Raw genomic sequence first — 13,845 nt, forward strand, 5'->3', positions numbered from 1 at the left:
TGAGCAAATTTTATAAAAGAAAATATGTATATACGGTATTCAAAAAAGGACTAGAAGGGCTTATTCCCAGAGGACAACAATAGTAAGATAATGTGGTGATTTATTTTTTATTTATTTAAAAAAATTTAGAAGATTTTATCTATCTACTTAGAAAAAGCACAAGTGGGGAGGAGGCAGAGGGAGCAGGAGAAACAGACTCTGACTGAGCTGAACACAGAACCTGACACAGGGCTTGATCCTAGGACCTGGAGATCATGACCTGAGCCAAATTTTAGACACTTTTTTTTAAAAAAAGATTCTACCCATATATTCATGAGAGACACAGATATATAGAGAGAGGCAGAGACATAGGCAGAGGGAGAAGCAGGCTCCATGCAGGGAGCCTGACATGGGACTCGATCCTGGGTCTCCAGGATCACAACGCTGAGCCACCTGGCCTGCCCCGAATTTAGACACTTAACTTACTGAGCCACACAGGTGCCCTGATAATGTAGTAATTTAGATAGTCCTCTTTAAAAAAATTTTTTTTGGACTAAACTGCTAGATATTCTGCAATGACCATGCATTTCTTTTATAAGGAAAAGAAATAAGGTTTTTATTACAATTTAAATTTGACTTTGTATTATTCTTTCTAATCCTAACTTTGTTTCCTAAGAATTTACTGAAGTTGGACCCAGCTGACAGATACTTGACAGAACAGTGTTTGAATCACCCTACATTTCAAACCCAGAGACTTTTGGATCGCTCCCCTTCAAGGTCAGCAAAAAGAAAACCTTACCATGTGGAAAGCAGCACTTTGTCTAATAGGTAAATATTCCCTTTTAAGGAAATACAGATGCAGTGTTGGTCTTACAAGTAGGTGGAGGAGGTGGCTGCTTAAATGATGCAATTAGAGAAAAGAAGGAAAGCCCTCTTTATTCAAAAATATCTTCCTTATGCTTATTACATGATTCAGAACCACAATTAAAGAGTTGTGTGGGTCTTAAAGACTTATCTTTAACAAGTATATTATGGAAACCTATGCATTTCCTGAGAAAGGTAGCATAGGTTAGCAACTAAGGGGGTTTCTAGCCTTATGAACTTAGAAGATTCTGTATAAATGGGATGCAGGTGTGATACTTAGAGGCAAAAGTGTGGGTGAGGGCAAGGGGATTTCTGGAGAGAGAAGAGGATACCAAACACAAATGGGTAGGAGGGCACCTGGGACAATCTTTGCAACCGAACCAAGTAGGTTTGGTTCTATTAGAAGGCTCTTGTGTTTTTGTTGTTCTTTTAATCATTGAGTTGAGAAGTTATTTTTTCATTAGAATATGGAAATAGTAAAGTCAGTTTGGTAGATAGTGATTAAAATTGCTGCTTTTAAAAAAATTTTAACGTAATCTTTAAAAAAGAAAAAAAACAACTCTATTTCTGGGATGGGGGGCTGTCTTCCCTCCTCTACCAAGAAGTTGGTCTTATCTGGTATTGCTCAGGCTCTGGAAGTAGTGAGTAGTTTTGTTCATCTACTATTAAAAGAAAAACAGAATATGATAATTCTTAATATGAAGCTTTTTGAATATAAATTTTTTCTCCTTTCACTGAAATTTTCTCTGCATGTAGAATAATTATTCTTAATCTATTAGAAGTTGAAAGCCCAAGACCTGGTACTTTTCCGAGACCTGTGAACATATTCATAAATTGGCAGTAATCACTCATCCTATGTTTTCTCTGCTTAACTGTGATGGTGTGATTATTTTTTACAACTCTTTACTCTCTGTTAAGTGATTGGTTTTGGTTTTTGTTTCCCTCACATCTTATAAGATGTGGCCGTTAAGAAAGACAGGCCTTTCTTACCTGGATTGTTTTATTTGTTTTGGGGGTCTTTTGTTCTTTTACTTTTATTTTTTTCAAGGCCTGTGAACAGATTCACATTCTGTTTAACCAAGTTTGTATTTACTTTGTTGTTTGTTTCCATGAGATTTTAATACACTAAAGAATAATAGTCATCATTTAGCTACTCTTTTCCATTTAAGAAGTTCATATTATGCCTTTGTCTTATCTGGGATCACTCGTAGTTCTAGTTCGGGTACTTTTGTCTCTCTTCTACCTTAATTATCACTTGACTCCTCTAGCTTACATTTGCAAAGAAGAAAGATCCCAAGGATATAAAGTTCAGTAGACTGATGATAAGTTTTTGCTTTTTGCTATAGTGATTAGTGGTATAACCCATACCATGAAAGGGGACCTATGTATTTGTCCTCTAATGACAACACTTGAGAGATCCCAGTGGGGATCTGAGGCTCTCCTTGGGAACTCTCTTTAGGACTATTCTGTCAAGGAGGATAAGTGTGGTGAGGAGGATATGTGTGGTGATGAGTTGATATGGGTCTTCTAGGAGTCCACCCAAATCTTCTTTTAAAGTAGACGAGAATAGAAATTATAAGTAAATAAAATCTGTGGAAGAATTCGTTTTTAGGTCCTTACACTTTGTGGAATTTTATAAGAAAAAGTCCTGAGTGGTTTCTCTAGGAATGATCTCAGCTCAGTTTACATGTATGTGGAACTGTCCTTTTCTCTACATTGTCTATGGTTCATATTTCCTCTATGGAATCCCTTCTTGTTGGGGACACTAATTCTACACAGACTGTGGCTAACTTGGACTTCCCAGCACTACTGTAGAGGTGTTCACAGCATCATAGCACATTGGCTGCCACTTAAACACTCAGCTGTCTCGTCCCTGAGACACATTCACACAGCTTATAGCTGTTGTCCAAGTTCACATTCTCTGTAGAAGAGGCAGTGGACTCTTGCATTACCTTGCCCCTTCCTAGGTCTCTGTCAGACTATGCTGAGGTTCTCCTGACTTGGATATGGTGGGATGGTGTTTCAGCCTGCCCTGCCTTCTCACCAATTCTGCTTTGCCATCCTTCTCCATAAAAGTATAGCTTTGCATCTTTGATGTTTACTTTGAAAAGTTATTTTAACTAAAGAGATTAACTATCTGTCCTGCCAGCCATTTCAGAAGGGTTTATATATAAAATCCTCTTAAATGCTTGGCAGTTTAACACAGATTCCTTATAGTTGTGTGCCAAAGAGATCTATGGAATTTTCAGAGCAGTTTTTTTATTGTTGTGCTTTGGCAGAACTCCAATTTGAAGACAATTTGATGCCCTTTCTACTTAAGAATTATGTGCAAAGCTCAATGGTTTCAAATTAATACTAAGACAGAAGCTTTCAGAATAGCAGTTTAGGCTCTTTGTACTTTTATAGAAACCTGACTCTTTGATAAATGTTTCTACCTTAACGTTATAGCCTCCGTTGTCACATTAGAAATTGTATCTTATGTTGCTATGAATATGTTCTTCCTAACATGTAGGTTTGTGCTCTACTTTGAGATAAGTGTTTTCCAACAGTTTCAAAAGCTCTAGCAGCTGGCCTCAATCTTCTCTATCCTTTTCTGATTTTCTTTGGAGCTTCAGGCATTACACAATAACTGCATCTGCTATCTCTGCTATTACCTTCTCTAGACCTGAAGGAGAAAGGGGAGGAAGTGGGAATATGAGAGCCCAGGGGAATCAGGCAGGAGGATCCACCCCATAAGAGCTGTAATCTGGACAGGCACAGCTATGATCTGAGTTAGGGTGCTGATGCTGGGGAGGAGTAGGAGAGACCACCCCCAGCCCCTTGCACTGCTAAACCCAACTAAGAGTTAGGTGGCAAGGGATCTGGGTGATGCAATGTGCACCATTAAGCTCCTGAGGCCCTGAATGGGGCAGAGCTAAATGGAGAACAGGTAGGGAGTTGGGTAAATAGAAGATAACCAGCACACTTAGATCTACTTATGGATTAGACTATTTGCATATTATTGTTTGGGTTTTTGAAAAGTTGCTAAGATATTTTAGTTACAGAGATAAAAGTTGACAAAGGACTCTGATGGTTTAAAACCTGATACCGTTAGGGTACTTGGCTGGTTCAGTCATTAAGCCTCTGGCTCTTGATTTTGGCTCAGGTCTTAATCTCAGGTCTTGGGATCGAACCCGCTCTGCCCTCAGCATGGAATCTGCTTTAAGATCCTCTCCCTCTGCACCCTCTCCACCACCATCTCACCAACGTGCTCTCTCTCTTTAAAAAAAAGAGGGGGTTGCAAAAAAGCCAACCTGATACCTTAGGATATGATGACTGCTCTATGTTGATCTGGAGATAGAGTCAGTTGGCATCATTTAGCAGAAGGTGAAACTTTAGTTTCTTTTTTATTTTTAAAAATTTTTTAAATTATTCATTTAGAGAGTGTAAGGTGATGGGGGGAGGGCAGAGGAAGAGGAAGAGAGGCAGATTCCCTGCTGAGTGCAGAGTCCCATGTGGGGCTCAATCTCAGTACCCTGAGGGCATGACCTTATGCAAAATCAAGAGTCCCACACTTAACTGAGCCACCCAGGTACCCCAAAATTCTTGTTTCTTTGTAATTTCTTTCTAGGTCTAGGACCTGGTATTTATTTAGTTAGCTCATATTAAAGCACCTTATTTGATGCTGCAATTCTTGTGACTGAATTAGGAGAGATCAGTGAATGCATTTAGGAGATGAGGTCTTCCACAACTGTTACAGGCTTTCTTGATATCAGATACTTTTTTTTTTTTTTTAACATGGTAGGAGGATGGGAAAAGAGCCCTTACTTTTGATGCCTGAGCAGTAGATTTTCAGGGAAAATGGAAAGGCATAGTTTCACAGATTACCATTCTATAGACAAAAAAATGTGACTTTTCTTTCAATTAGTTTGTGATGGGAACAAAACTCTCCCATGTCAAACCATCTTTAGCAAAAGCAATATTTGCAGCAGCATTTTTGGAATGCATAGTAAAAAGAGAGTTGTGTACATTATTTTTCATTTAAAAACATTCTCCTAAGGGAAAAAAAAAAAAAAAAACATTCTCCTATCTCAGACTATGCTTCTTTAAATAGTTGCAGTAGAAGAAACTGACCTTGCTGTGAGGTCAGTTTCAGCTTTCCAATAGAGGACAAGGTTTTCCTCTGGATTTATATTTTGTATTTTAAGCCAAGAAGGAAATGAAGCTTTAAATCCTAAAGAAAGCCTCAGTCAGTTTGGAATAATGACGTGTGAGATGAAGAAGAGAATAAATTGTGTCTTCTGGAGAGAAATTAACTCTCTAGATCCCTGTGATTTCAGTTAAAGACTGAAACATTCCTGTTTAGTGTATATGGAGGTATCTGAAGTGCCCTAAAAGTATTGCCACCTCTCTAAAACATAAACCTTAATCATGATGTTTTCCAACAGAGTTTACATTTCGTTTTAGAGTGTCATTTTCTTTTATTGAGTATATTGCAAGAACTCTGATTCTTTGATGATATAAACTAAAGACAAAAGACAGTACTGGTGTCTGTATGTGCTGTGAGTATGTATCTCTGAAGCAGGCAGTGAGTTTTACAAATAAAAGGGAAGTTCAAGGAACATCATGACCTTCAAGTCTAAATGTTGCCTCTGACATTCAAAGAGTTATAAAGAGTTTGTTATAGCTTAGCTCTCTTATCAGATGTTCCTAACAAACACTCATGTGAGCACCAGCACGCAAAAACTTATTTTCCCAGATTATTAGTTAGAACCCATGTTGGCTACAAGTTAGTTGAACATTTAAGGATGTCAAAATTGTTTCATCAGGACCAGTGCTTTATTACAGAGTGACTTGATCTAAGCAGCTTACTTCCATGGTTACTTGTTATTTGTTGGCATATGAGTTAATGTTTTTAGTCTTTGAGGTATTTTAGGGGTGTGTGCATGTGTATATATATTTTTAAGATTTTATTTATTTATTAGAGCAAGCACAAGCAGGGGGAGTGGCAAGCAGAGGGAGAAGGAGAAGCAGACTCCCTGCTGAGCTGGGAGCCCAACATAGGACTCGATCCCAGATCATGACCAGAGCTGAAGGCAGACACTTAACTGATTGAACCACTCAAGCGCCCCCCCCCCCTTTTTAAACGATACTTTTTGTGTCTGCTATTGAAAGAAACTAATATACTTCTTTTGTTTTTAACATAGAAACCAAGCCAGCAAAAGTACTGCTTTGCAGTCACACCACAGATCCAACAGCAAGGACATCCAGAACCTAAGTGTGGGTCTGCCTCGGGCTGACGAAGGTCTGCCTGCCAACGAAAGCTTCCTAAATGGAAATCTTGCTGGAGCTACTCTTAGTCCCATGCACACCAAAACCTACCAAGCAAGCAGCCAACCTGGGTCTACCAGCAAAGATCTAACCAACAATAACATACCGCATCTTCTCAGCCCAAAAGAAGCCAAGTCAAAGACAGAGTTTGATTTTAATATTGACCCAAAGCCTTCCGAAGGCCCAGGCACAAAGTACCTCAAGTCAAGCAGCAGATCTCAGCAGAACCGGCACTCATTTATGGAAAGCTCTCAGAGCAAAGCTGGGACACTGCAGCCCACTGAGAAGCAGAGTCGGCATAGCTACATTGACACTATTCCCCAGTCCTCTAGGAGTCCCTCTTACAGGACCAAGGCCAAAAGCCACGGGGCGTTGAGTGACTCCAAGTCTGTGAGCAACCTTTCTGAAGCCAGGGCCCAAATTGCAGAGTCCAATACCAGTAGGTACTTCCCATCCAGCTGCTTGGACTTGAACTCTCCTACCAGCCCAACCCCTACCAGGCACAGTGACACAAGAACTTTGCTCAGCCCCTCCGGGAGAAATAATCGAAGCGAGGGCACTCTTGACTCACGCCGAACCACAACCAGGCATTCTAAAACGATGGAGGAGTTGAAGCTGCCCGAGCACATGGACAGCAGCCATTCCCATTCTCTGTCTGCACCTCATGAATCTTTTTCTTATGGACTGGGCTATACTAGCCCCTTCTCTTCCCAGCAGCGTCCACATAGGCATTCCATGTACGTGACCCGGGACAAAGTGAGAGCCAAAGGCTTAGACGGAAGCTTGAGCGTAGGGCAAGGAATGGCGGCCAGGGCCAACAGCCTGCAGCTCCTATCACCTCAGGTACAACTTGGACCTTGACTGGATCTGTTAGCTCATCATGGGAAGGTGGTGTGGGGTGTGAATAGGATCAGTCTTTAATTTTCCCTACTATATGAGGTTGTGCTTTTTTGATAGAATGCATTTAGGGAAGCAGTACTCAAAGGACTATCTATTAAAAAAATTAATTTAAGGTCCACTGTTGAGTATTCAGGAGAACTCAACAAAACTTATTTTTAGAAATCTGCTTCTTAAGTGTTCCTTTCTGGCATATTTTGTTGAGAAAATCCTATTTTGATTTATTATAGAATCAATCGGTTGTATGGGTTAGTTTTTAACTTTCCCCAAATTATTGTGATTTGTAGAGATTTTCTCTAATCTCTCCAGACCACATTTGCTTAAATCGTACCCTTTTACTTCTACCTTATTCGATATTTTCACTGAATTGAAACATTTCTAATTTATGTAGAACCCTAGGTAAATTTAACTTCAAGCCAAAATAAATGTCAATTTACAGTCTTTTGGATTGTTTTTAAATCTCAAGGCAATGTTTTTATCTTAATGCTTCCTCCATCTTACTGATTTGTCAACCTCTAGAACTGCTGACAGTAACCTATTTAAAAGAAGTAGCATTCCTACAACAGAACACGTTTTTTAAATTATATTTTCATAATATGAAACATTCATCTGCAGCAAAGAAGTGAGGGTAGAGAAAAGCCCTCTTTCTCAGAAAGAGAAAGCTCTAAAAAGCTCTCTTAGAAAGAGAGAAGAGTTTTGTGTAGGGAAAATACTCCTCTTTTCGAGGGTATAAAAATAGATTCATCAGCGTGTGTCAGAACTTTAGGAAATATGGATGGAATATGTAATGGGAGGTTTAGCAGGATGGGTGCTGAAGATGGGCTGGAGACTGTCAGTAATGGAGCAGTTGGTGTAGCGAAGTAGCTAAGAGCTCAGGTTGGGAAACCAGGTTGACCTAGGTTTGTGTCCCAGTTCTGTAGTCTGCTTCAAACGACGTAAATTTGTGAAAGTGATATAATTTTTTAGCCTCAGATTCCTCATCCAAGTAGTGTTGTAAGGTTTAAACATGGTGTATAAAGCACCATGCCCAGTGCTTGGCACAGAGTATCCAACACATTTTAATTGTTGCTGCTTCCGTGATGGCGGGGGCTGTTTTCTAGATGTTTAACACTCTCTATGCCAGGTGTTCTCAGACACCAAAGAGTTTGAGGTAGGGTCCTTGCCCTTGACAAACTTATCTTCTCTCAGGGAACAGTAAATTATACATGATCACAATGAAATAATTAAGAAGCAAATTACTATGGCACTGACTATAAATAGGAGTTGAGAACAGAGAAAGATCATAAATAGGAGCAGTCAGAAATGACTTTGGGAGCAACTAAAGATGTTGCTCTGAGCTAGGATGTAGAAAGAAGTTTTGGATGGCTGAAGAATGAGGATGTGTTCAGGTGTTGATTGCATGAGGCACCACTGTAGGCTCTCTTGAGAATGATGAGGAAGGTGTGGCCCCTGTCCTCTTGGCATGCGTGTTGGGGCCCAGTTACCAGGGATCAGTCATGGCTATGCCGTGAGGCTGGTGCCAGAGGCCAGTGTGCCATTGACAGAGGCACAGCATAGTCCAGACAGAGGATATGGACAGTTCCCAGGGGAGGTGATATCTGAGAAGAGATTTCTGAGGCTTAACTAGGGGAGGAAGTGGAGTCGACCTTAGGAAAGGCTGGAAGAGAGGACAGAAAAGAGGGGGAGGCTAGTAGAGACAGTAAATAGCATGGTGTGCTGTGGGGATTGCAACTTGTTCCACATTGCTGTAGTGAAAAATGTGAGATTTGAGGTGGCTTTTGGAGTAAATCAAGCATGAGGAAAGCGGAGTATGTTCTAGACTAAGTCAATGCTCGTGGGAAATGTTTGGTCTTAAAGACTCCTCAGATGTACAAACAACACGATGTGCGAATTGAAGAATTGAATAGAGGATAAAGGAAGCCTTCAGGCTTCTTCCCTAGGAGCTCCTTTTCAGGGTAGGACAAAGGACTTTTGAAGTCCCCTAATTCAACCCCTTCATTTCATAGATGAATGTGCGGAGGATCCAAGAAGTTAGGCGGGTTGCCCAAGTTTTCCAAATAGTCCAAGGCAGGATTGGGATCATGGAACAATGTCTCAGTCCCTAGGCCAGCATTCTTTGTACTGTATCATGCTGACCTATTGAGGCAGAAATGACCCTGGGCCCCTAAGCAGAGCAGTCCTCCATGAAGTTGGAGAGACTGGTACCCAGGTAAGAGGAGGAGAAATGGGAAATGTACACGTGCACATGGAGGAGATGGCACATGGTGGGAGATGCCATGACTGGAGTCAGAACAGTGGTTGGAGGAGTCCCTCTAGAGAAGAGAGAACCTCTGGGGCCTAGAAAGATCTATAGAGCCTTGGCAGCTGCCCATAAACATAAGATGGAGATCAAAACTAGGTAAAGTGTGCTGGCATGCAGCATAGTGTAAATAGAGGAGATATAAGAAAAAAAAAAAAGCTATAACTTGGAGAAAGAACAAATGGACTGGTTCTCAGAGTTCCAGAAAAAAGACTGTGAACATGGTGGAGATAATCTAATTATAAGTGGTTACTGTGGGCTAAGCACAGACCCAGCTGTTACAGAATTTTAAGTCCAGTTCGGGAGGTACAGTACCAAGCTGCAAGATAGTACAAGTTTAAAAGCACAAAGATGGCAGATGGTTTGACAAGTGACTAAAGCCACAAGTAAATGATGGGAATCACTCTTACAAAATACTGCAGCCACCTTCGAGAAGAAGGGGACCGAACTAGCATTGTCACGTAAGAGTTTAGGTTAGATATAAATCATTTATTTTCTTAAAAACTTTGCTAGAGAGCTTTGTAAACTCTGCAGGTGCTAAAATTCAAATGAGATCTTATCACAAATTAGGAAGAAGTACATCAGATGAAAGAATATTATTTCATAGTACATTTGGGAAGTTGAGGGAGACAAAGAATCCTATTTAAAGTTTAAATAAAATGTTTTTGATACATCGTGTAAGGCTCAAGAATAAAATTCTGTGTGTAATGTGCAGATACACAATGCAGCTAAGTCCTCCTAATGGCTTGGTAATTTTGTTCCTTAATCCTGTTTTCCTCGAGGGTATGAGGTGCTTCTTTTCCCTTCAGTGAACACCATTGTGGACCAAGGCTGCTCTTAGCTTGTGTCTCACTTCCTTGAGGGAAATAGGCAGTGTCGCCTGAGATGTATGCTGTCCTGATCATGGTTAAGAAAATTACATGAAATATAAGTACTGTTATCCTAGAGAAGATTAAGAAAACTTAAGTACATATAACTACAGTAGTTAGGAAATTTTAAGACAAATGATTAGGAATACTGATTCTCTTCCATGATATATCCAAAGAACATTTGATTTCATCTGGACCTGCCATTTAAGTTCTTAATGAAAAATAATTTTGGATCTGCATAGTTCTTTTTGGAAAAATCTGCTAGAGAAATTTTGGATTAACTAATAGAATCTAATTAGAGTGCTACACAGAACCATGACTATCTAGATATTAGGAAGATAATTTTCTTTGTTTTTAATAATTAATTGAACTATTTTCAGCTTAATTCTTTCCCTGCTTGCCTTAACTTTAATGAGAATTTCACTTTCCATCTGTGTGACATTTGTTTGAATTATTTTACATTCATCAGATGATTCACTCTTTTATGGGACAATTTGTATTTTAGCCAACTAACATTTTTTATTTTAGCTGGTGAAGGTACTAATTATGCCAAATAAAGCCCATGGTGATTTAGGTGATTTTCATCCCTAGGAACAGGACACTCTTATAAATCCTTTTAAATTTGACTTTCAGCCTGGAGAACAGCTCCCTCCAGAGATGACTGTGGCTCGATCTTCTGTTAAAGAATCTTCCAGAGAGGGCACCTCTTCGTTCCATGCAAGGCAGAAGTCTGAGGTCTGAATTCTCTACAAGTTGCTAACTTTTATGATAAAACTTGTTTGTAAAGAGTGGTCATGTGACATTATTACAGCCTATCTTTTAAAATTTCTTCATACCCAGTCTCCCACAAATAACAAACTGGCTCACATTTAAAATGTTAAGTAGTTTTCCTCATGCCATAATTCTGAATTTTCTCTCTAAAAGATCCTGGAGTAAATTCTAGATCAGTTAGGTACTATTCTAAGTTCATAAGCCGGGATCCTTGGGTGGCGCAGCGGTTTGGCGCCTGCCTTTGGCCCAGGGCGCGATCCTGGAGACCTGGGATCGAATCCCACGTCAGGCTCCCGGTGCATGGAGCCTGCTTCTCCCTCTGCCTGTATCTCTGCCTCTCTCTCTCTCTCTCTCTGTGTGTGACTATCATAAATAAATAAAAATTAAAAAAAAAATTTATAAGTTCATAAGCCACCTCATCACCACTCTATTGTAACTTTTTATAAACCTCTTTCTTGTCTCAGGGTGGAGCATATCATGACCCTCACTCTGATGATGGTGCCGCCCCCAAAGAAAATCGGCACCTGTACAATGACCCTGTTCCGAGGAGAGTTGGCAGTTTCTACCGAGGTAAGCCCAGCTCTGAGCACCCACCAGGGTCCTCTCTACCTTGCCCTTCCCTGCACCTCCAGCCCATGCCCTCCACTACACTTCACTGCCTTGACTTCAGGTCAGCGCCATCCTTGTCTGTGCTGTCGCCTTCCAATACTTTTCCCTGCTTCGGGTTCAGGCCCTCATGGCTTCTGACTTGAGTTCTTTGAGTAGCCTCCCAGCTGATCTCCCTATCTCCCAAAATTGCCATCACATCAGTCTCTGGAATGATCCATCTGAAGCTGTGTCCTGGCCATACCACTCATTCATTCAGTTAAGTCCTAAAATATTTATTGAGGTCACCTGTATGCCTGGCACTGTTCTAGCTTAGAACATGTCCATGAATGAGACAGCCAGAGGTCTCCACCTTCACAGAGCTCACATTCTCACAAGGAGAGAACTACACTAAATGTAATAATAATGTAGAACAGTAAAAGATAATAAATGCTACAGGGCAAAAATAGAGCAAGGCAACCCACCGCCTGCCCCCAGTCCTCTCTCACCTGCTGATGGCCCTCCAGTGGTTTCCCATTGCCATCACAACAAGATCTAGATTCCTTAAGATGACTTTCCAGATATCCCATGCCCTGGCCCTTGCCATCCTCTCCAGCTGCTGCTCCTCCGACCTGAAACACATTCCCCCCATTACTTGGATAGCTTATTTTTGTCCCATGTAAGGCTCTAGTTTGAAATCCTCTGCAGTACGATGTCTTCCCTTTCCACCCAAAGTGAAACATTTTCTTCTCTGCTCTATCCATGGTTCCTTGTCTAGGCCTCTAACATGACACAGACTTGATTCTCGGTCTTCATTTCTCTCTCACAAGGTTGCAAGGCCCTTTATCATATTTTCCTCTCTTACCTCATTGACTAGCACACTGTCTGACAGTTTCATAAATATTTGTTGATTGGATGAAAGAGTATCTTCAAGTATACTTGCATAGCCTGAAAAATGTGCTTCGATGATTAACTGACAGCTGAAACAGAGGCTTTGGAGGCTGTATGGATTTAGGAGATGTTGACAGAAAAAGGCATCCCCTTTGAAGAGCTATGTAGCAATAGAATGAATGAGAGCCCCTCCAGAGCTCTAGCCCCTGTGGGGTGACTAACAGCAAGCCCACCAGAGTAGGGGCAAGGTTCTGGGTTTCCAAAGGCCTCCTAAGAGTCATCATGACCTTCTACAGTTGCCCTCACCCACATCATTTGGCTTTTTACTATTCTGTTGATTTGGGGGGACAGCTGGAAGGGACATGAATTGGGGAAGAACATGGACAGTTGCTTGGTCATTTTAACTAAGAACTTGAGGCTAAATAAATGTATAGAAGTGTTATTTAGGACTAAATGTATTGAATTAGGCTACTTGTTTCCTCCTAGCCCCCCATTTGGAAAAAGTATAGGGCATTGAATATGACATTTAATGCATTCTGTTTTTCCTCCTGCTGTGGTTACTTTAGAATCTTAAGGGGCTAAAATTTTAATCCAGATTAAAGTTAATTAAAATATTGTGTACATGAGCAAATGCCTTTTTTTCTGTTACTATAAGTTTTACTTCCAAAATGGACCATACCTGTGTTATTTCTATAGGTGTCTGGAGCATATACTTTAATATAAAATGTTAACAAAGTTTTGATTAATTAGGAATGACAGTTTTATTTTGATTGCAAGTGAATTAAATTGGTTCATATCAGCAAAGCCCCTCATTTGTCTTCCTCATAATTCACTTCAAGATTTGGCAGGTAGAACATTTTTATTTTAGGAAGTCCAGGAATAGAAGGAAGAGACTTAACTAGGTGAAACATCTGGAGATATCTGTCATTTCAGTGATTCTACTAAATCTAACTGGATGAAGATTTAGTGGTACCATTGAAATGACAGGTGTTTCCAGAATACTTCCTGTTTTTAGTCCTACTGGTTTCACCTGAGTCAGGTGAAATGGTGTCATTTATCTTGATATTCAGCCTGTATATTCCTTTGTGATGAAATTTGCAATATATTTTGATTTATGATCAAGCTTAAAAACTTAGAGAAAAAGATGGTAACAGTCTCCCTCCATCCCACTCCCAACAAAGGGCAGAAAAGTACCCACATATGTTGTGGCTTGTCTTTCTCTTCATTCCTGGGTTGAGAACTTAGAGAAAAATAGTATTTTTGCAAATAACTGAATTTCTTTGGAATTTAGTTTTAAAAAATACAAAATTGACTCTGCCTCCCAAGTGTAAGGCTTAAAGCACAGTTAGTATACTGTAGCACATATATTGTTAAGAGTCA

General features: G+C 40.2%; 1 protein-coding gene across 5 annotated transcripts in view; it reads left to right on the plus strand.

Annotated features, from left to right (window-relative positions):
• Positions 1–13,845, plus strand: part of CDKL5 (cyclin dependent kinase like 5) — a 212,453-nt gene that overhangs the window by 170,345 nt on the left and 28,263 nt on the right. For all 5 annotated transcript variants that reach the window (XM_072744254.1, XM_072744255.1, XM_025997496.2 and 2 more), the window contains exons 11-14: positions 656–807; positions 6,030–6,996; positions 10,852–10,953; positions 11,454–11,559. In XM_072744254.1, the coding sequence (XP_072600355.1) occupies positions 656–807; positions 6,030–6,996; positions 10,852–10,953; positions 11,454–11,559 (1,327 nt within the window). The remainder of the gene's footprint in view (positions 1–655; positions 808–6,029; positions 6,997–10,851; positions 10,954–11,453; positions 11,560–13,845) is intronic.

This window comes from Vulpes vulpes, chromosome X (assembly GCF_048418805.1).
Source record: "Vulpes vulpes isolate BD-2025 chromosome X, VulVul3, whole genome shotgun sequence".
NCBI lineage: Eukaryota > Metazoa > Chordata > Mammalia > Carnivora > Canidae > Vulpes > Vulpes vulpes.